Source organism: Talpa occidentalis, unplaced genomic scaffold, assembly GCF_014898055.3.
Source record: "Talpa occidentalis isolate TD23 unplaced genomic scaffold, MPIMG_talOcc4v2.1 talOcc4.14, whole genome shotgun sequence".
NCBI lineage: Eukaryota > Metazoa > Chordata > Mammalia > Eulipotyphla > Talpidae > Talpa > Talpa occidentalis.
Window position 1 is genome coordinate 1,426,136 of NW_023601433.1, and position 21,846 is coordinate 1,447,981.

General features: G+C 58.5%; 1 protein-coding gene, 1 long non-coding RNA gene and 1 other non-coding gene across 5 annotated transcripts in view; 2 read left to right on the forward strand and 1 right to left on the reverse strand.

Annotated features, from left to right (window-relative positions):
- The first annotated feature begins 4,708 nt into the window (after positions 1–4,708).
- On the forward strand, positions 4,709–8,565 carry LOC119244260 (uncharacterized). 3 transcript variants are annotated; one of them, XR_005124920.2, is made up of 3 exons: positions 4,709–7,340; positions 7,455–7,526; positions 8,186–8,565. It is a non-coding gene; the product is annotated as an uncharacterized LOC119244260 (long non-coding RNA). The 3 variants fall into 3 exon arrangements; XR_005124921.2 differs by having other exon boundaries at positions 8,191–8,565; XR_008551619.1 differs by having other exon boundaries at positions 8,254–8,565.
- LOC119245417 (small Cajal body-specific RNA 15) lies at positions 6,203–6,327 on the forward strand. Its single transcript, XR_005125345.1, has one exon. It is a non-coding gene; the product is annotated as a small Cajal body-specific RNA 15 (non-coding RNA).
- Positions 7,409–21,846, reverse strand: part of FSD2 (fibronectin type III and SPRY domain containing 2) — a 30,890-nt gene continuing 16,452 nt past the window's right edge. The window contains exons 2-13 of the mRNA XM_037509952.2: positions 18,224–18,875; positions 17,957–18,052; positions 17,237–17,467; positions 16,902–16,924; positions 15,978–16,099; positions 14,842–14,997; positions 13,117–13,251; positions 12,427–12,577; positions 11,541–11,674; positions 10,504–10,633; positions 9,910–10,086; positions 7,409–8,269 (exon numbers count right to left, since the gene is read on the reverse strand). Of these exons, the coding sequence (XP_037365849.1) occupies positions 8,017–8,269; positions 9,910–10,086; positions 10,504–10,633; positions 11,541–11,674; positions 12,427–12,577; positions 13,117–13,251; positions 14,842–14,997; positions 15,978–16,099; positions 16,902–16,924; positions 17,237–17,467; positions 17,957–18,052; positions 18,224–18,811 (2,196 nt within the window). The 5' untranslated portion in view covers positions 18,812–18,875 and the 3' untranslated portion in view covers positions 7,409–8,016. The remainder of the gene's footprint in view (positions 8,270–9,909; positions 10,087–10,503; positions 10,634–11,540; positions 11,675–12,426; positions 12,578–13,116; positions 13,252–14,841; positions 14,998–15,977; positions 16,100–16,901; positions 16,925–17,236; positions 17,468–17,956; positions 18,053–18,223; positions 18,876–21,846) is intronic.

Here is a 21,846-nt window from a genome sequence, read left to right on the forward strand (position 1 = left end):
AGAATTCTTTGCATATTCTGGGTTCTATGCTTGACAGTTATTAAATATATATATATATATATATATATATATGGTATGTCAACATTTCTGTCATTCTGTGCACTGTCTTTTCACAGCATAATTCCGCTTACAGGAAATGTTCAGAAGCGGTGAATCCATAGAGTCCAAAACAAGATCAGTGGCACCAGGAACTGGGGGGTGAGGGGGCGAGAGGAGTGATCATGAGGAGCTCGTAACCCATAGGTGTGTCCCACAACAGGAGCAATTTCCCTGAATGCTAATTTTTTAAAAGACACTGAAAAGACTGAAGACACAAAAGCTTTAACCTATTTTTTGTCGTTGCTTGTGCTTTCAGTGTCATGTAAGAAACTATCGCCTAGTACAAGGTGACGAAAATTTGCACCTATGTTTTCTTCTAAGAGCTTTCTAGTTGTAGCTCTTTAGGTCTTTTATCCACTTCGAGTGTGTCCTTGTGTTTGATGTGATAGGGAGCCAACTCAATCTTCTGCTTGTATCTCTCAGGTTATCTTGGCACCACTTGGGCAGTCTTTCCCCACTGAATGATCTTGGGACTCTTACTGGAAATCAGCCATGGGTTTATTTCTAGACTATCAGTTCTACTCCATCGATCTATATATCTATCCTTATGCAAGTACCACAGTTATCTTGATTATTATAAATTCGTAGCAGGCTTACAAGTGGGAAATATGCGTCTTTCAACTCAATTCTTTTTAAAGATCATTTTGGCCATTGAAGGCCCTTGCGATGCCAGATGAACTTTGGGATCGGCTCGTCCATTTCTTTTAGAAAAGGGCAGACAGTTCTGGATATGGATTGTTTTGAACTTGTAAATAATTTGGGGAGTACCGCCATCTTAATACAGCTGTCTGTCACTTAACAATGGGGATGCTTCTAAGAAACGTCATGAGGCAATTTTGTTGTGCAAACGCTGCAGCCATAGCCTAGGCAAAGGTCCTCCTCAGGTACTAGACGCTAAAACCTGCTGTAACTCTGTGACCCATTGGTTGGATCAAAGAGGCAGCGTTTGGAGGAAGAAACACCATTTTGATATTGGTACGAAGATCACCAGGAGGAGGATGCAAGGAGCATTATCAATAAGCAAAATCTTGAAAAGACGTTATTCTCCAAAGAGTACTTCTCCATTCTGTGGGCTCAGCAATTCAGAGGCCATCCGCAAGCCCAGCTGGCACACCCTGTAGCCCACGGGCAAGTGCTTACCGATATGCCTCGGGTTCTCACTGTGCCAGGTCACAAAGGGTTTTAATTTATAGCCCGCACAACTGCCCCAAGCAAGACTGCTACCTTGTCCTCAGAAGCCTTGAAACCTGGCACTGACCCAGCGTCTTTATGGATGGAAGTTTTCAGTCACTCATCAGTTTCCAGAATAGGGAGGTGTTGTTCATTTTAAAGATTTGCTCTGGCAAGTAATTCTCTTCCACAATTAGCTACCCAGAGTTTCCACAAAAACTTTCGACTGCCTTTACATCAGCATTCAGACTCACCACTTGCTTTCACATTATGGAACAATTAATGATTCTTGCATCATTTAAACCACCCAGAGCTAGCATTCATTCAACAGGTCCAAACTTTTCTTTCAACATCACAAGCTTTTTTTTTTTTTTTTTAAGATTTATTTATTTATACAAGCACTGTGTACAGTCAGTGGCGCCGGAGGGTGAGAGAATTCGCCAGAGCCAGAGTGGAGAGCAGAACAGGCAGAGTGACGAAGTACACTGCTGAGGGGAGCAGCGGGCGGCGAGAGGTCTGCGCGCCATGTGGGCCCCTCGCCCGGTGACCAGGGATCGAACAGGCGCTGCAGAGGCTCTGGGCAGCTTCGCAACCCAGCGCTCAACAGCTGCACCACCGGGGAGGCCCAACATCACAAACTTTTTGCTTTGGTCCTGACTGTGATGGTGCTGAGAGGGATATACTCTGTGTGTCTTCAATCCAAGTCAGTAGAAGTTTCTCCATATTTGATAATAGCCATTCTAGAATTTTTGCTACATTTAATATGTTAGCCTCCAGCTACTACTGTTATTATTACATAAATCACTTAAATTCTATGTCAGGCATAAAATAAAGTTAAATGTTTAATAGAACTCTGAAAGATAGATTGAAAGAAGTCTTGTATACTAAGGCAAGAATAATATGATCTATACCATAGTCCTCCAAGGAGCTACTGAAATTTTCTAAGTCATATAAATTTTAGAATTAGAAGTTTTAGAGAATAACTAGTAGCCAGTGACCGATAATGGAAACGGGGAAGGAAGGGTTGTGTTTTTTAGATGCCTGAATGAGAACAAATGAATTATCAAGTGATGAACAGGTTAACTAAGGCAGTGCAAGAATATAAAGCAGGAAACATAAAGAGAGATTGAGGTGACTGATACTTGAGAAGCCTTTTATTTGGACTGTCTCCAGTCAGTCTTACAATTCTTCCTTTCTAACTTAATTAGGTTAAGGGTTAAGGTTTCTCCTACCCTAGTTCTTGATTCATGTGCCCTGGTAATACTACTTTTATAGTCCTTCACAGTGCTGTAACACCAATTTATTTGATCCTCTCAAAACAAGTACAGACAGGCATTCTAGAGAGGATGACTTTAAAGAGTTCAAAGGGTACCACCAGGCCAGACCCTAGATGCCCTGAGAGTTGAGCCCTGTGGGGAATAACACATAGGATCTACAGTTTGCTGGGCTGACAGGGCTATTGAGGGAGCAGCAATAAATCTTCATGAGCTTTTCCTCCTGGCTTGTTATAGACAACGCTTTGTTTCTCATCTCTGTTCAGGATCATTGTGAAAACGCATTTAGAGGCCTGCGAATCAAGAAGGTCACTGCCAGTGTCTTTCCTGCCTTTCATCGCCATTCCTGTAGTGGAGTCCGGTGCATGCAGTGGAGCACAGTATAAACCACTTATATTCCAGACGAGTGAAGGGATAGCTGTCACTAACAAACTGCTGGCTGAAGCCACAGAACTGACTTTCCAGATATCTTTGCTTGGATAAGGAAGTGGCATCGCAGGGTGTAATGATCCATATTTTATTCCCAACAGAAATTAGGAAAAATATTGCAGCTCTCTCAGTTTTGCAATGTCATAGTAACAGACTGGCTCCTCCTAGAGGTATTACAGGTTGTTCTGCTTGAGAACACACGTGCCCACCCGTGTATTTCTCACTGCTGGTGCTGTTCATTTCCTCGAAGAGATCTAAGTTCCCAGCTGGTATTATCTTGGTCCCCTTGCTCTTCTACACACAGTTCCACAAAAACGTAATTTTCACACAAATCAAATATTTTCTCCTATGCAAGATAATCGGTTCATTTAAAACACTCGGTCCGAGCACCCTCCTGCACGTTTGTTTCCATTTCTCACACTGCTCTTCAGTCACTGCCGTGTGTGCTGAGGCTAGTTCCACAGAAGATGAGGAGAGTCTTGTCCGACTCTGCACCCCTTGCGTGGCTGGAAGCTCCCCTCTCTGTCGCGGGCTCGCTGAGGCTCCCCGGGCCCCACCGTGCGCTCGCTCGGCGTCCGCGGGCGACCTGGTCTACGCGAGCCACCCCTGGCGCCTCCCGTGGGGTACGTGCACGTCATCTGTTACCCCAAGTCCCGGGCCGAGTTTCCTTCCAGAGACTAATCTGAATAGTGAAAATGTTAGGGCGAAAGGGTGTCCTGAGGGCCCCGAGTCAGGCAGCCATTCCACACCGGGTGCCCCGTCACCAGAGCCCGCGTCTCCCCTCGAGTGAACACTCACGCCTCTTCCACCGTCTCCACGCCGCGCTCGCCAAACTGCTTGGCTCTGCTTAAAGTCAGTGTCTCAGAACGGAGCCTCCTCGAGGGCCGGCGCCACCACAGGCGCCCGGCTCCCGCCGCCCGGCGGCCTTCACGCGGCTCCCGCCAAGCCGCGCCGCCGGCCCCCGGCCCGGGGCGAGCCCGCCGAGCCCTTCCGAGCACGCGCGGCGCCTCGGCGCGCCCCTTACGTCACAGCGCCGCGGGCGGGACTTCCGGCGGAAGCCGGAAGCAGGAAGGCGCCGCGGCCGAGATCGGGCGCCGGGCCGGGGCGCGGGGCCCCACGGTGCGCCGGGCTGAGCGCACCCGCGCCCCGGCCTCGCTCCCCGCACGCGGGGCCCCGCCCTCTCGGGCAGCTCGCGGGGCTCGGGGGCGGCTCCGCGGGGGGGGCTGTGCACGTCGCCCCGGACGTCGAGACGGGCGCGGCCCCCCTGGGGTCGCCCCCTCGCCCCGTGGAGCTCGAGCCAAGTGCGGGCGGGGGCGCGCGCGGACGCCCACCCCGCGGAAAGCACGGCCGGGCCGCAGCCGGTGCGCGCCTCCCGCCTCCCGCCGCGCAGGTCGGTGGCTGCGGAGGGCGGCGGCCCGAGCGGGCGGGGCGGTGGGCGCAGGGGCAGCGCCGGGAGCTGCCGGTGTCCACCCTTCAGAGCCCGGACCGAGGGGACCCGGCCGTCGTTTCTGCCCGGCCGCGCCAGCTGCTGTGTGTGGTAACGAGATGGCGACGGAGCATTCCCTGCCTGCTCCGTGCTTGTACCCAGGAAGGCCTGGCTTTGTAGACGCGCGCTGCCGCGGAGGACACGGCCCTGCGCTCGCTGGGAATATCTGCTGTACCCACCGTGGCCGTGTTGACCCCAGACATTGCCTGAAGCTGAAAGCGGCTGTTGCCAGCAAGTCCAGGTGAGCTGCTGTGGCTCGTTGCGGTCCCACCTCGCTGTTTCAGCAGCGTTGGGGTTGGTGCTCACACTGCCCGCCGTATTGCGCGCGTGCCAGGGTCTCTCTGCTCTGATGACGTGCAGATATGTGGCAGGAAAGTGGGCAAGTGTAGAGGGTTGCAGGGTTGCACATTTGCAAAACCTGGAAGTCTTGGGTGTCAGATCCCTCAGGTATGTTGGAAGAGAAGAAAGCCTGAGAATGATTCCTTTATTTTTAACCCCTCCCTCCCCCCTCCCACCTCCAACAAGAAGCGCTGTTGTTTCTGTGTTGTGATCTTTCAAAAATCACAAAGGTACAGTTCCTGGCTTTCATTTGCTTACAGTCAAGTGAAGTAGACACAGTTCACCTAAGTATTATCGAAGAGATGTAATTAGCACTTAACTCAGCTCAGGGGTGTTGGGAGGTGGGGGGAGTTAGGCAGCCTTCCAAGAAATGACTTTTGAGCTCTACAGACGCTAGGTGGACAGGGGTGCGCAGGTGCCATTCCAACGGCTAGCTCCCAGTGAATGTATTATCTTGTCTCCAATCCAGTCTATTTTAATTAATTTATTAATTTATTTTTAATTGTTTAAAAGGTTGCTCATTTTAAAATTTCTTTTAAGGATTTATTTATTTATGCATACAAGAATGGGGGTAAAGGCCAGAGGGTGGGGTGGTGAGAGGATTCACCAGAGACAGAGTGGGGAACAGAACAGGCAGATTGACTGAAATACACTGCTGAGGGGAGCAGCGGGCAAGTCAGGAGAGGTCTGCTGCACCATGTGGGAAGCTCCCTGGCCGGGGATCAAACTCATCTGCAGCGCCTGCTGACAGCTTCCTAGGTTGCGTCTTAACCCCTTGCGCCACCAGGGAGGCCCCTATTTGAATTTAAGGGCCTCTTGAGCTTCTTTCAAAGACAAGAGACACACTGAGGTGTAGAAATGAGCCTGTGGTGAGTCCGCAGGTTGCTAGAGTCTAAGTTTTGTCACAGAAACATTGTCATTGGCCATATCTGAGCAACTGGGTTGTTTGAATCAACTGCAAGTGCATAATTCAAAGAAATGACTGTCATTTCACCAGGATTTGGGTAAGTTGGAAATGGAGCAGCTCAATTCTGTGAAAGTTTGGAAAATGAACAAGGAGTCAGTGAGTTGGACTTAATTTTTTCTGGGGTTGGGGAGGAAACAGCAGTGAATAGGCAGGACATGAGTTTCCTGGCCAAGACCAGGGCCTGTTGAGGAGCAGCTCTGTAAGGGTCACGGTCTGGGTGCTGTGCCTGGGTCATCTTGCTCTCCTTCCAGGAGATGGCCTCACTGACCAGCTAGTATCCCTCCAGATCACAAAGCTCTTTTCTCATATTACCTTCATTAGCGAATGGTTGCAGTGAAGCAAGCGGATGTAACCGTTCAAATCTCGTAAAACTTGAAGTTATATAAGGACTAGATGTCACTCCCTGCTGACGTGATGGGCTGGACTTGGTCATGTTCTCTGGAGACTAAGAACGGAGTCCTTGAAGTCAAGCCGACTCTGCCTGGAGCCTCCTAAATGAAAAGGTAGAGAGAACAGGTCTTGGCTGCAAGGGAAACCCAAGACCTGCTTATCTACCGACAGCACCTCTGTGCTTCCCATTGCCTTCAGGTAGAAGCAGGACTGTCCAGGTGAGCGGTGAGAAAGGGCAGAGGAGGGCCTCTTCTGCTCCTGAGCGTTAGGCAGGGGACTTGCTTACGCAGGAAGTTGTTTAGGAAAGCGGAGGAGGGCCTGTGCTGCAGTGCAGTCTTCAGGGCCTCGCGGAGTTTTCTGGCAGCTTAACTCAGACAGGTACCATGTCCCCAGCCCCCCTTCTCTGTAGCCAGTACACACACCGAGGTGTTTTGAGACACCACACAACTTCTGTTGCAGTGTACTGTTAGATTTGTCTTACTTTATTATTGCTAATCCCTTACTGTGCCTAATTTGTTAGTTAAACTATCATCTGTATGCAGAGGAAAAAGACAGTATGTGCAAGGCTCCGCACTGGGCATGGTTTCCGGCTTCCCTGGGTGTCGGGAACGTGTCGTGCAGGCTGTCGTCTCATACAGACTCCACATGGTGGGGCCTTGTGCTGGGGCTTCTGCCAGAGACTGAGTGTCACCAGTTTTGCAGAATGAGAAGTGTTACTAAGGCTTCGGCCAGGCGCTAGCTCTGCTTCACCCTGATGGCCAAGCACACGCTTCAGGTTCTGACATGGCGCAGGTGACAGTGTATTGTTAGGGCCAACAGGAAGTCAGTTAAACACACTTTTCCAAGTACTCCAACTAATTTTATCAGAAATCACTGTCATTTTATATCCTGTGTCTCTAACCAACTCTCTAACCCATAGAGTGTCTTAAATTCTGTTTACTAAGCCCATGTTCTCATCATGGTGAAGCCAAAGCTTGTGTCTGGTGAAGCCAAAGCTTGTGTTGTCACTTGCTCTAGAGTTAGAAGGTGATACAGGTAAAGCTAAGAAAAGAACAGACTTTGAAAGCTTTGTTTTAACAGCCCCACATCAGGGGTTATGACTACAATGGTCTGACTTCTTAATCTTTTTTCTGCTTTGTTTTTTTGACAGATTTATCGGCAGGTTGCAGGGGGACATGGCCTTGAGGTAAATCCTGCCACTTGTTGAAATTCAGTTTCAGCAGGTTGTCTGTGGTGTTTTAAGGAATGGGAATATTTTATTAAAAAAAATAACAAAAACTTTTGTTTGATTCCGTCCTAGATTTATTTTTTCCTGAAGATGAGAAATGTATTCAAACAAAGGTTCTTTATGCTGAGAAACCGGATACTTGAGGTTGGTCACCGGCCTTGTTTAAGTGGGTTTTAAACGTCAGAGCTAAGTCTAGACAGCCTTTCTTGGTCAAATAAAATTTTATTGAAATCTCACAGGTGCCAGGTCTTTGTCCATGTCCGTGTCCCCAGTGAGGCCTGTTGGAGCCCTGCCTTCCCTCACGTTTGCCTGGTCTCTCCGGCCTGTCCCACCTGGGGGGCTTTTTCCGTTACTGATGACATTTTTTTAAACATACATTTTTTGTTTATATCTTGAGCCATCTCTGTGCTGACATGGGTGATTCCTTACTTTGGGGTAGTGACCCAGCTTGGCAGGGCAGTTGTGTGCGTGCGTGTGTGTGTGCACATGCGTGCATGAAGCTATGAGGCTGTTGAGGTGAGTTATTCAGGAACCCCAACCACTGTTTACACCAATAGGCAGGGCGGAGACAGGCGCTGGGCCACGCTCCTCCTGTTGGACGTGCTCAGGCTGCGGACGAGGCCAGGGTCAGCGGTCAGTAGAAAGCCACGTGCTTCGGCGTGGGAATGCCGTTCTGTATCGTTAGACGTCCGGGCTTTTCCAAAGAAAAACAGGGATGCACACATTGGGGGAGCTGACAGCTGAATGTGTAGAGGTGCTGAGAAATGTCCACATTGAAAAATGACAGCTTGGAATTGTCATAGTCTAGGAGAACGCCGAGCTTCCTGGGGGCCACCGTTACTCTTATGTCTGGGCTCATCTTGTCGTGTAGGAATTCATACTTGTGCCTAAGAGTCAACGGTGACACAACAGCTTCAGGAACTGCCGCTGTTTACAGGATGTTTCCTACTCGACCGCGTTATTCAGTCACTGCCGAAGTGACCGGCCACGTCTAACATGATAAACCTCTTTTCTAAACCTTGTCTAAGAAATGCATTTTGCACTTCGTCAGCGTCGGCGCTTGGGGGCTAGATGTGTAAATCCTTTGTCGCAAGGAGCTCTGAAGCGGAACCTCAGCCTTGCAATAAAATGAGCCCGTTTGTTACGCTCAGGGCCCGGTTCTTACACTTGCCCGCACGGCCGTCCCGGCCCACAGCCCCTGCGCGCCTTCACCTGAGCCGGCTCTGGCTCCGGGGGCTCCTGACTGTGACCTGCAGACTGTGAGGAGCTCAGGGCCAGTGTGCGGCCCCAGGACTGGGGTGCCCACCTGGAGCACCAGCCGGAGACGTGGGTGGTCTGGCGGCCGGTGTCTGACCCGGGTTTTTATCTCAGAAGCTGAGACGGTCCTTGCCCTCCCTCCCCTCCTACAAGAGCCTAAGACGGAACCACAGGGTACCGTCACCTGCCGCCCTTCCCTCGCCCTCCACTGACCACTCCTCCGCTGACCAGCCGCCTCCCATTCCACGCACCCCAGCACTTCCCTTGTGATGCGGCACGGGCCGAGCAGGCCCCGAGAGCGCCGGCAGCAAGCAGCCCACCCGGGCCCACGCAGGAGGGGCCCTCATGCACACCACAGCCCCAGGAGTCCCGTAACCCTGTAAAGACCCGCTCTCCGCATTTGGGGGGCACCTCAGCCTGCAGGGAGTCGTCCCTTACGGACCTCCAGTATAGCCCGCATCAGCCCGGTGCTCCCGCCTCCCCTTCCTGACACCTTTTGTCCCTCAGCTTTTCTCGGCCCCTTGCTCTTGCCCTTCCTGGAGAGGAGACTGGCTTTCAGTCTGACTTCAGACAAAACCTCCAAATGTGACATTTGGCTCAGCGCACAGTGGTTTCCTGCGCTCCCCCGGCTCTGAGCTGGGGTGTCCAGGACAGTGTCTTAGAGGGAGCCAACCGCCCACCCTTGCCTGCTTGGAGGCTCGTGGGCCAGAAGACGGAGGGCGCTTGAGCAGGATGCAGCAAGCCCGAGGCCCGCACTACAAAGGGTGCGCGGCCATGGCCTCTAAGCAGGGTGCCGCCTGGGGGGGCCCCTGGGCTTCTGCTCCCCAGGAGAGCGGTGCCCCAGGAGCAAACCAGAGGGAGCCACAGCCACTAACCTTCCACCCACATCCACTTAAAGAGAAGAAATTGGGCCTCGGGGCACACGCCCCGTGTAATAAGAGGGCAGTGCCCATAAAATGGGAGCGGAGCCGCTTCGCTCCAGAGCAGGCGGCGGGGCCTGGACGCCAGCTGCAGCCGAGAGGGCCGGCCAGCCCAGCCTTTTAGAGGCGGGAAATCCCACCTGAGAGAAGGGAGGGGCAGTCCTCGGAAGAGGGAGGGGTTCGTGGGTGGCTCTAAGCGCCCCCTGAATTCCCGCTATTTTTGTCCAAGAGGGCGGTGCCCCCTGGCTCTTGCCCGCTCGGCACCTGAGGGGCAGGGGCCGAAGTCCCGGCACACCTGGACCCGCTCGTCCGACGGGCCGCGGGGCTGGCGGAGCCTCCGCCGGACTTACCCCGCCGAGGCCAGGGTGTGCCGCAGGCACCAGGACTGGGCGTTGGCCCCCAGGTCCTCCTGTCTGGGCGCCTCTGCCCAGGCCACGCCCACCGTGTAGTCCAGGCGCTCGTCCACCTCCACCTCCCAGTAGTGGCGCCCGCGGACGGGTGTCAGGTCCCCCAGGACAGCAACGCACCTGCGGGGGAGGCGGGGGCATGTAGGGGGGTCCAGGCGACTCACGCCAGCCGGGGTGGACGGGGCCATCCGCGGGCGGCCTGTAAGCCGGGACCCTTGTGCCACTGTCGGCAGGCTCCCGCCCTGCTGTCCTGCTGTGGAACTCCCGCCTGGGGCACCGGGCACCCTATCAGCTTTGCTCTGGGTAGGGGGGTTACAGCTGCGCCGTGTGGGGTGCCGGCCTTCTTGGTCTCCCCTGCCTGACCACCCCCCAGAAGCCACAACCAGTGTCTCCCGCCCACCAGGCCCCTGAGCCCTCATCATTCCTGGGATTCTCTCCCCCTCCCAGGCTGCACCTGTCAGTCACCATCCAGTTGTACGCAACGGTGCGTGGTTATTTGGGGGGAGGGTCACAGAATGTGGGCGCTTGATAAAGTACCTGGTGAAGCGGTTGTTGCTGGGGCTCGGCTCCCTTGCGGGGGGTCTCCTCTCTCGCACAACCGTCAGCCCATCCTCCGACACGCTCAGCCAGGGGTGGCAGGTGTGAGGGTTCAGGCGGAAGTGGCTGCCTGCAGGGGAGGGGGCCCGGCCCTCAGCACCCGCCCAGTGCTGCGGCCCCGGCCCCGGTGCCTGCGCCCACCTCAGGGAGGCCGGGCATGCCCTGGTGCCCAGCGCTGAGCTGGCCAGTCTGCGCCCCCTCTGCTGAGCCCGCCATGCCCCTGAGAAGCCGGAACTGCTGCTTCCGCTCTAGGGGAGGACGCCGAGGCACTGGCGGCCAGAAAATCAGCCGGCAAAGTTAGATCAAATTCAGCCCTTGGCCCCTGATTCCCAAAGCTCAGTGCCCGCACCTGGAGGGGGGTTCCAGGAGCGCTGGAGGGGGCTCTTGGCCGTCAGCTCCACCAACCAGCAAGCCCAACACTCTGGGCAAGGATGGTGTGGGGGGAGGGGCCCAGTGCCCCACAGTGTGGGGTTCAGAACAGCCCACCACCCCTGTACCTCGGGACACTGAGCGGCTTGGCAGTGCCTGGACAGCAGCAGGTGGGGTGGCCCAGAGCTGCCTGTCGCTCAGGGCTGGCGTGAAGACTGGACAACCGAGCCCAGTGAGACAGGACAGGGCTGGGGAATGGGCACCCCTAGGGCCAGTAGTGCCCAGAGGAGGCTGGGCCCCAGCTCTTCCGGGCTCTGGGGCGGGAGGTGCTGGGCTTGACCCCAGTGATAGGGGTAGGAGCCAGGTCAGCCCCGGGCGGTCTGTAAGTTCAGCCTGTGTCACAGAACAGGAGTGCAGGGTGACACCTGAGGGGCGTGGAGGAAACCAGGGTTCAGATACATGCTCGGCCCCCAAACTGCTCTATGCTCTGGGCCTCAGTCCCCCCATCCGTGAGTGGAGCCCGTCGACCCCGATCTCCCCAGCCCTTCCCTGGTTTCCGTGGAGGCGGCAGCAGCTGGCTCTGCCCTGGGCTCGAGCGGTGCGCAGACCTGTGGTGTGGACAGTGGCGGGCTGGCTCCTGGCACTGGCCCCCGCCGCGTTCACGGCTCGCACGTAGAGGGTGTAGCTCTGCCGGGGCTGCAGCTGCACCAGGGCCTCTCGGGCCGGGATCCCCACGACAGACCTGCGGGACGTGGGCTGCCGTCACCATCGCTGTGAGCCGGCCGTGGCAACAGGCCTGGCTCCCGCCTCCCTCCGAGCCGGGATTGGGCACCCACCCTGCGGCCCTGGGCGTCAGGTGCCCCTGAAGCGTCACCGCAAATCGCCAAGGAAGCAGCCCCCACCCCCGTGTGACCTCTCCAGCTCTTGCCACCAGGGCGCGCTTGAGCCTTCGGCTGCCATCACCAGGACCCGGCGGGCCCTGCACACTGAACGGGAATCTGTCTCGCTCTCCCTCTCCCGCTTCAGCTGCAGCCTGAGGGCCGTTCACTTCCTCCCGCGGGTGGAGGCTGCCCCCTCGCAGGCCCCGCCCGCTCAGGTCTCCGTGTCCACTTGATCCTGGGCAGCCCCTCGCCGCCACCAGGCTCCACTCAGTGCCCTCCCTCCCCCCGCAGCTCTGGGCACCGGATGCATTTGTCTTTGTCCATGTCCCACCTCGGCTGCCCGCACCACAGGGCAGAGTCGCTGCCCAGTTCGCCTGCTCCAGGCACAGACCTGGCCCGCCAGGCACTCAGTCTTGTTGCCTGAGTGATGGCGGCTCGTGGGCCACCCTCCCACCACACGGCCTTCCCTCCAGTGTTGGCAGCGTCCTGGCCACTCACACGAAGATCACACATGCCTTGAGGGGTCCCCCGGGTCACGGGTCCTGGCCTCCCCCGCAGACACTGCGCAGCCCTAGCAGTGGCCCCAGCACCCGGCCAGCGCCTGGACACTCACTCAGTCACACCCAAGGCCCCGGCCGTCTCCACCGGGGTCAGCTCCACCGTGTACGAGTCCACAGGGTTCGGGTCCCCCGGCTCCCAGGCGATCAGCGCAGCCTCCTCGCAGCTCCTCAGCGCTTCGCTTCTTATGATGGGGGGAGATGGTGCTGAGGGCGGGGGGAGAAATAGGGGCGAGAGGAACATGCAGCCGTCCTGGGCAAGCTCCCAGCCGCACCAGACAGCTTGCACGCACGGCCTAGGTGATGGTCTCTGGGGGTGGGGCCTTCGGGAGGTGATTAGGTTATGAGGCCGGAGGGGTCTCTTGGAGACCCCAGAGAGCTCCCTTGCCCCGTCTGCCACGAGAGGACGCAGCCAACTGCCACCTGGGCCAGGCAGGCCTCACCGGGGCAGCGTCCCGGAGCCTCGCCTGGACCTGCGGCCTCCAGAACCGTGAGAATAAATTTCCGCTGCCGTGGGCCAGGCCATAGGCTCCGTCAGAGCAGCCGATGGCCCAGGCACCCAAGGCCCTTGGTGAGGCCCTGGAGTGGGGGGTGGCAGGTGCACGGGCACCGTGACCAGAGCAAGTGGCCACGCCGGGCCCAGCGAGCGGGTGTGTCTGATGAAAGAGACTCCGGCGTGGCAGCCCTGCCCTGGGAGCGAGGCGGGACGGGGCGGCACGGGAGGAGGGCCGGGGAGGAGGCCGTACCTGTGGTGTACACCACACGCTCGCTGGCGGGGCTCCGGCCGGCCCTGTTCTGAGCCGTCACCCAGAACTCGTACTGGGTGTTGGGCTCCAGGTTGGTCACCGAGCAGTACGTTTCCTTGACGGTCAAGGTGAACTCTGAGAAGGGGCGACAGACTCAGGTCTAAAACGGGTCATAGGCCCCGAGCTCATTGCAACCCCGCCACCCAGATGACAAGACTCCCCACAAGCTCCCCAGCCGCCAGCCGTCTCTGCGCTGTGACAGCTGACCCTCCGTGCGAGGGTGTCTCTCCCCGGTCCCTGGGGGCTTGGCCGTGCGGCCCACTTCGGCCAGTGGGACAGCAGCAAACAGGACAGGGCGTGGGGTGCGGGGGCCAGGGCTCGTCCCCTGCCCCTGGGACGCTCTCCGACCAGCATGGTCACCCCATCCCTTCACCCCAGCACCCCTGTAAGGCCCTGGACTTGTGAGACCATCCCATGCCATGCCAGCCTGCACGAGCCAGCCTCACCAGAGCTGCCAGCCCAGAGAGTCCTGAGAAACAACGTGTGCGGTCATGTTAAGTCAATTTGTTGTGTACATATGTCTGTGTGTGTGCATGTCTGCATGTGTGCGTGTGCATGTGGATGTGTGTACGGGCCTGTGCACATGCATGTATGTGAGAGTGGGTGCACGCGTGTGTGCATCTGCACGCATGGATGTCTGTGTGGACGCACATGTGTGTGGGTGTGTGCATGTGTGTGGGGCTGTTGTCACACAGCAAAGTCCACCTGGCGCCCCCAGGCCTCCCAAGCCTCTTGAAGGCAGTGATCCTCACGACCCTCCCTCTGGGAGCAGCTCCCTTATAACCAAGGGGTTCACTTAATAGTCTGCTCCATGGGGCGTGGGGCGAGCACGTACTCCTGGGACTCACAGCACTGGCAAGTCAGGTCACCGCAATGGGAAATAAAGTAAAATCCCACATGGCTGGCCTGGCCACAAGCCGACACCGTGGCTCCTGCTTGTGGACTCGTGACCAAAGTCTGGTTACTCAGCTCTCACTTCCTCCAGAGCCCCTTCCCCCCATGTCGCGGGGCAGAACCCCTCACGGAGCCCCAGCACCATGGCCAGGCCAGGAGAGCAGAGCCTGGGCCTGGTGCAGCTGTGGCTCATGGGGCCCAGGGCAGCTCATTCCCCTGGGTCTCAGCTGCCTCGTCCACGGGGGCATCCACACGGCAGGCCCCGCTGGCCAGCCCTGATCCCAAGTTACTCCACGGCTCAGCTGGGCCCCTCCGCTGCCTGGGCCTCTCTCCCCAGCAGGGCAGAAGCTCTGTGATTACAGGGGTCAGCCCCCCAGTCACCCTGGGAGGGGGCTAGGCCAAGAGCTGCTGGTGGAGGAGGGGGCAACTCTCAGGAGTGGCTCAGTCTGGGGGTGTGGGCCTGGGCAGCAGCCTCCCAGGCTGCAGCAGCTCCCCCTACTCTGCTGGGGGCTGCAGACGAACCTCTGCTGCTCCTGGTGCTCTGAGATGCGCCAGCCTGCCCTCGCCTGCCAGCACAATCTCCAGCCCGCCTAGCGGAGGCAGAGCTCACCTGGCACCCCAACACGTCTGCTGCCCGGGCCGCATTCCAGAAACCAGCAGCCCGTGCCCTCCCCGCCAGGCCAGCGGCTTCCAGCCCTTTCTGTGAGCTGACTGCCTGCAGCCCGGCCTCTGGGAGTCCCAACCCGACCGCCCGGCGTGGGCCCAGCGCACCCGCCTGCTCGGGCCCCGGGGAGCCGTTGCGCGCGGGCCGGCAGCACAGCAGGTAGCTCTCCACGGTGTCGTCCGAGCACAGGCTCCAGCACACGCGGACCGAGGTGCCCGTCGCCGAGCTGGGGGCCTGCGGGTTGATGACGGGTGCGGAAGGAGCTGGAAGTGAGCGAGACAGGATGGAATGAGCAGCCTGCGTCGTCTGGGGCGGGAGCGGTCCCCGTGACAGGCCCCGCAGGGGCGTGGGCAGGGGCTCGGGCAGAGGAAGCGGGCGCCTGGACTGGACAGGACGGGAGGACAGCAGTAAGTCCCTGTCTGCCTGGGGAGAGGGGGAGGCGGCTGGGGCTGATGGAGTCTCCTCTGATGAGGGGGCCAGTCAGCCCACAGCACGGCTGCTCCCGCCCCCCCAGGGAACAGTGTGAAGGGGCCGTCAACGGGAGGCCCTGCTGCCCTCTCCCGCGTGGCCAGGGGTGCTCCTCACACCTGCTTCTCTAGTGTCCAGTTGGGTTTGTTCCCCATTGCCCCATGGCTAACGCTCCTGCGCCCCCAGCCCCACACAGCCAGAAACACCTGGCTGCCGTGCGGCGCCTGGGGCGCCTCCCCCAGAACACCCTGGTTCCGTATTCTGAGGCCGCTCGGGCCAGGTGCGGGCGCAGCCACCTGACAGCCCGTCAGCACAGCCCGGGTGCCCCCGCCACGCTGTGCACCCCACGGGGGTGTGGGTGGCGGACGAAGGCCGGCAAGGAAGCGGGAGCTAGAGCAGCCTCAGAACCGCCCACAGCGACATTTTCGGAGCCACCTCGTGCCAGGGTCGCCCTGAGCGCCCGTGAGCCCAAGCTACCCCCGGCAGACCCCGGGGCTGGCAGGCAGGGCCAGTGTGCGGCCGGCGGGGAGTGGGCCCAAAGCCCATCTCAGCCACGAGGCTGGGTGAGGAGCCAGCACTTGGGCTCCCGGCCGGGGGGCTGTGTGGGGAAAAGCCCGGGGGACCCTGGAAAATGAGGTCTCCCTCTGCCCCCCGCCCGAGCCGCAGCTGGGCAGAAGGCACTCATTTCCAGCCCGGAGCTTTTTGGCCATCGATGGCTCTGACTCCCTGCCCAGGAGGGGCGGGGCGCCCGGGGGCGCACAGGGAAGGCGGGCACCTGGGACGGCGTTGATGGAGCCCAGGAGCTGCTCCACGTCCGAGAAGTCCAGGGTCTGGTCCTCCAGGTCGGGCGGCTCGGAGATCTCCAGGTCTGTTTTCGTCTTCAGGAAATCCCCGAGTCTGTTGGCATAAACACACGCTGGCCAGGATACGGGGTGCGCTCCCCGGGCGGGCCACACGCTGGGCCTGCTAGCGGGAGGGCAGCGGCCTCTGCAGAGCTGCCGCTGCCGTCTGCCCCCGGCTGGGGAGAGGACAGGGTGGCCTCGTGGGGGGTCATCAGGCTTGGTGTGCGCTTTGAGGGGAGGACAAAGACTGAGGGTGTGGGGTTCGTGCTCCGACTCCAGATCCACCCCCGGGAAGACCCCTCAAGCTCCGCCCGGCCAGCCTGGCCCGAGACCCCTGGCCCTGGGCGGGGGTGGGACGTGTGCCCTCCTGTCCTGGCGGAGGGCTCGCAACTTGCTGACTCTGCTGCGGGGCCCCGGCGCCCTCCATCTAGGCCAGGTCTGTCTTTTGCCAAAACCCCGCCGAGCGACATGGATGCAGCTCCGGCATCTCCGCAGAGGCCCATAATGAAACCCCCACGGGGCTCTGCACGCGGGGACGGAGGGCAAGGCCTCTGCTGGCTGGACCGGGCGCGGCAGCAGCACCGCGCTCCTGTCTGAGCGCAAGGCGGGGTGGCGGGGGGCACGCTTTGGGCCTGGGGTCCTCCTGGTGAAGCGAGGCTGGGGGCTAGGGCGGGGGCCCCCAGGGCGCCCTGGAGTCCGGCCGACGCGGCCCGGCGTCCTGGCCAGCACGCTGTCGCCGGTGCTGGGACACGGAGCAGGCTCAGGGCGGGGTCGGGGGGCACGACCCTCGCGGAGCTGAGCACGCCGGGACGTCAGAGGAGAGGCACGGCACGGCACGCGCAGGACGCCAGCGTTACCTGTCAGCCATCGCCACCGCATCCTGCGGGGAAGGAGACGCGACTTCAATTCTGGAAACTAACCTCTTTTTCAAACTACATAATTACATAAACATCAAAACCCTTGGGAATTAGGGAAGAGAAGCAGCAGCGGTGCCCACACTGCCCGGGGGTGCCTGTTCCCAGCCGCGAGCCAGGGCCTGCCCGTGGGAGGGTCAGCTGTGGGCGCTGCTCGGCCACCCCTGGCAGAGAGCCGGGCAGGGCGTGAGCCTCCCCGCTGCGCCCCTTCGGTGGAGTCAGGCAGGTGCTGGGGGGAGGCGCCACGCCCGGCGGGGAGGGACGGCGGCGTCGCTGACCTGGATGAAGTCCTCCTTCTCCTCGTGGCACATGTCCTCGATGGTCTCCATCAGCTCCTTGCACGTCTCCAGGCTCTCCCCGCAGCTCACCAGCTGCCCGTACAAGGCCCCCAGCTTCTCTCTCTTCTTCTCCCCTAGTGCGTGCACTTTTTCTTCGTATTTCTGGGCCAGGGTTTCCAAGATCTCGTTGTAATGCGACTCGAAGTTCTGTTCCTGTCTTCCAAAATTCTCCTGCGAGACGGCAGGCGGCGGCCCGTCGGGGCGTGGGCGGGACCCGGCTCTGCCCCCGCTGTCCGTCCCTCGGAGTTGTCTGACCAGCCCTCGCCAGGACACAGGGCTGGGCATGGGGCCGGCGGGCCAGGAGACCCATCTGGGCACCACAACCTTGGCAAACCGCCCTTGTGCCCCCCCCCGACCACCTGGGCTGAGGTCGGATGCAGTCAGCCTGGGAACCTTGGCCTCACCGGGAGCTGCATGGGGACCCGTCTCCTGCCCTGCTGTGGGGTCACAGGGCCTCACACCCACTGAGGGGAAGGTGGGGAGGGGTTGTGCTGCCCAGTGGACGAGAACAGGGGGCGGGGCATGTGGCCTCCGGGTCCCTGGCAGGCAGGTCAGGGGTGCTGACTGACATTGCCCCGACAGCGCGGGTTCCTAAGGCGCCTGCCCCAGCCGCCCTGCGGGAGGCGCACACAGCAGACCGGCCGGGGCCCAGGCGCTCACCTCCACGGTGATGAAGACCTCTTCCAGGTGGCTCGCGAAGTTCTCCATCTCGATAATCTGCTTTTCCAGTTTGCACATGTTTTTGTGGATCTCATCCTAGTAAACGGGATGGCAAGGGGGCGTTAATGCGACTCCCTCTCTCTCTGTGGGAGGCATTTGGAGGGACCCCTCTGGTCTGCGTGCCAAGGTGCAAACGCAGCCTCAAGGGCGCGGAGCCCTCGACTCCCTGCACCCCGGCAGGGATGCTCCGGAGCCTGCTTTGCTCACCTTGGCGCTTTCCAGCGCCTCGCTGAGGGGGGCGACCTCGTGCTCCCGGTGCTCGTCAAAGCCCCCCTCCAGGGCGCACAGGGGGGCCCTGCAGGTGACGCAGAAGGCCCGGGCGGCCTCCTCCTCCCCCTCCTCCTCGGGGATGACGTAGCACTCGTACTCCTCGCTGGCGCGGCCATGGGAGAACCGGTAGGCGTCCCGCCAGTCCTGGCGCTGGCCCGCGCCGCCCCAGCCGACCAAGCCCGGGTCCTCGGGCCCCGCGGCCTCCCCGCCAGGCCTCCAGCCCCGCTGCTCCCTGGCCGGCTCGCGCCTCTTCATGGAGTAAGGAGCATATTGTGAAACCTCTATTCTCGGCCTGGTCTCGTCCACAGCCTCGTCCCCTAGCTCCTGGTCATCCTCGAGGCTGTAGAGACGGACCAGCTCCTCCACGTCCTCTTCCTGGTCTCCCTGGGCCGTGCGGGCCCCGTGTCTCTCCACCAGGGGGTTTTCTTCTGGGAAGATGGGCAGTCTGTCCTCAGAGTCATACAGATCCAGGGGGTAGTAAGGGAAGTCTCGGGGTGCGGGGGGTTCCCCGGCTCCCTCCTCCATGGTGCCGGGGCAGCACGTCTGCCCTCGGAGCTTCCTGGACAGTTAAGAGTGGACAGCCTGGGCCCTAGAACACAGACAGAGGAAAATGCTGTTTCTAGATCAGTGCAGTTGATGGTCATTATTGGCTCGACTCATTCATGTCATTTAAAAATCATCTGGGGGCCGACTTGGTGGTGCAGGGGTTAAGCGCCAGCGCTATGAAGCCGTGGGCAACCACCACAGCACAAGTTTGATCCCCGGCCAGGGAGTACCCGCAGGGCGCAGCAGACCTCCCCTGACTCCCCGCTGCTCCCCTCAGCAGTGGATTTCAGTGGATCCACCTGTTCTGCTCCCCAGTCTGTCTCTGGTGAGTCCTCTCACCCCCCACACCTCTGGCCTGTACCCCCAGCTCTTGTAATGCATAAATAAATAAATCTTTAAAAAAATAAAAATAAAAATCATCTGGGAACTTTAAACTCTGCAGAAAGGGTTCCTTTCTAGAGGCGGATGGCTTTCCTTAGCTTAAAAAAGAGGAGAAAATAAAGAAGACGTGTCAGTAGGTCTGACAAACAGGAGATCCCGCCTCAGGTTCCCCATCTGCAGGCATATTGGGAGGTTCTTTTTGGGTCTGAGAACACTCAAAATTTTTCCATATGAAGTAATGGTTATAGCGTTCTCAGACCCAAAACATAACTCACCAAATCCTACCAATGGGCATGTTCTACTTTCAGATAGTGGGAAACCTGCACATTTGAAAAAAAAAAAAAAAAAAAGCCAAAAACTCAAAAAGCAAAATAACAGACAGTGCCTCAAGCAATTATTAGTAAACAAAGTGTATCAAAGAGCTGGGAAAAAATTTAAGATCCCAGGACCTCCCTGGTGGTGCAGGGGGTTAAGCACCGCACTATGAAGCGGTCTGACCTCTGCAGCACAAGTTTGATCCCCGGCCGACTAGGGAGCTACCCACATGGCGCAGCAGACCTCTCCTGTCTCCCCACTGCTCCCCTCAGCAGTGGATTTCGTCAGTCTGCCTGTTCTGCTCCCCACTCTGTCTCTGGTGACTCCCCTCCCCCCACACCTCTGGCCTGTACCCCAACTCTTGTATGCATAAATAAATACATCTTTTAAAAAAAATTAAGATCCCAGTCCACGAAAGAATTACTGTTGCATCTCTTATAACCTGCACAAAACACTTGGAAAGAGAACAAATGAACGAAACAGAACTTTGCCTTGCCAGTGAGCAAATATTTAAACATAACACGGATAGTCGGGTACCCAGAGCTGCCTCACCTGCTGCCCCGGGAAAAACCCCCCACCTCTCCGGAGCCCAATGCAGCAAGTGGGTCAGAAGCTTAAAAAAAGTGAACATGCTTTAACTTAGCAACCCTCTTCCAGGACCCTGGAGAAAGTTTCAATTCAGGGGTCAATATTTCTACATAAAATTTTTCCACCAGAAAAAAAAATTTAGAATAGCAAAAAAATTTGAAGAGGTCTAATTATTGCAAGAACGGTCAAGTAAAATGCGTCCGTGCACCTTAGAAAACAATGCCGCCTGTGAATAGGTTGGGGAAAGATGGTGTGACGTGAAGTAAAGAAAGAGAACCCCCACTGTCAAGGGCTGACGCCCCGGGCTGAGGAAGCGTGAAATCCAGAAGGAGGCTCCACGCAGCAGCAGAGGCTCGAGCGTGGTGGCTGCTCCTGGCTGAGCCTCTGCACCAGCCGGATGCTGGGCCACGTCCTCACTGCCCTGCCCACGCTGTTCCGCGTTTTGAGCCTGGTGGGCGCCTGGGGTCCACTCGTGTGCTGTGGTGTTACGCTGCCGTGAACACGCGCAGCTTGTGTGTGGCGTGTTTCATTTCTCCTTGGTGTGCTCCAAGGAACGGAACTGTTTAACCCTCTGCAGGACCGCCCAGCTTTCTCCCGGTGGCGGGCGCCTGGCGCTCCTGGCAGCAGTGCGTGAGGGCCTGGGTCCTCCGGGTCTTGTTGACACTGGCTGTTGTCCATCCTTTTTTCTTTTTTTTAAAGATCTATTTATTTATGCATACAAGACCTGGGGTACAGGCGGGTGAGAGGATTCACCACAGACAGTGGGGAGCAGAACAGGCAAACCGAGATCCACTGCTGAGGAGAGCAGAGGGGAGACAGGACGGGTCTGCTGCGCCCTGTGGGTCAGCTCCCTGGCTGGGGATCGAACTTGAATTTGTGGTACAGTAGTTGTGGAGAGCTTCATAGTGCTGACGCTTAACCCCTTGTGCCACCAGGGAGGTCCCCCATCCGTCTTTTTGATGAGCGCCACCCCAGCAGGTGTGGCTCTGATCTGCTCTGCCCTCCCTAAAGTGGGGCCACTGAGGGGTCTTCTGGGGCTGCTGTGGGGAGCTGTCCCTTGAAAGCAGTGGAAGAAGGAAGCCATTCCCAAAGCAGCATGGCCCCAAGTCCAGCACACACACGGGCAGTGAGGTCCCCGGGGCTGGGCAGACAGGGGAGCCCTAGCGATGGGGGCCCCTGGTGCCTCTAACTCAGTTTCCGAGTGTGAGCAGGCGGGCGAGTTCCTGGGTGGATAAAGCGCGCGCCGGCCATTCACGTAGTCAAGGAGGACCTGGGTCTGTCCCGGGGGGCGGCCAGGCCCCGGCTGGGACCCAACCCGGTTCCCACTGGCCCCGCCCACCTACAGCGCAGCAGCGCCTGCTAAAAATAACACATTTCCGAAGCTGCCCAAAGGGAGAGCGCCGTATCACGATTCATCACCAAGAGAGCCTCTTCCAGGCGGAAGCTGGAATGTGAAACCACTTGAACGCAAGCAAGACTGGAGCATGGCCAGGGAGCACAGGGGAGACCAGACCCCCCAGTGTTGGCACTGGGCACAGACACAAGCTGGTGCATGGCCCAGCACCGAGGGAGCAATTCTGGGACTGCCCCTGGGGACACCCACCCCCCCAAACCCAGACTCTGCCAGGTTTTTTTTTTTTTTTTTCTATACAAGCACTGGGGTATAGTCAGAGGCGCGGGAGGGTGAGAGAATTCACCAGAAACAGAGCAGGAACACTACGGGCAGACGG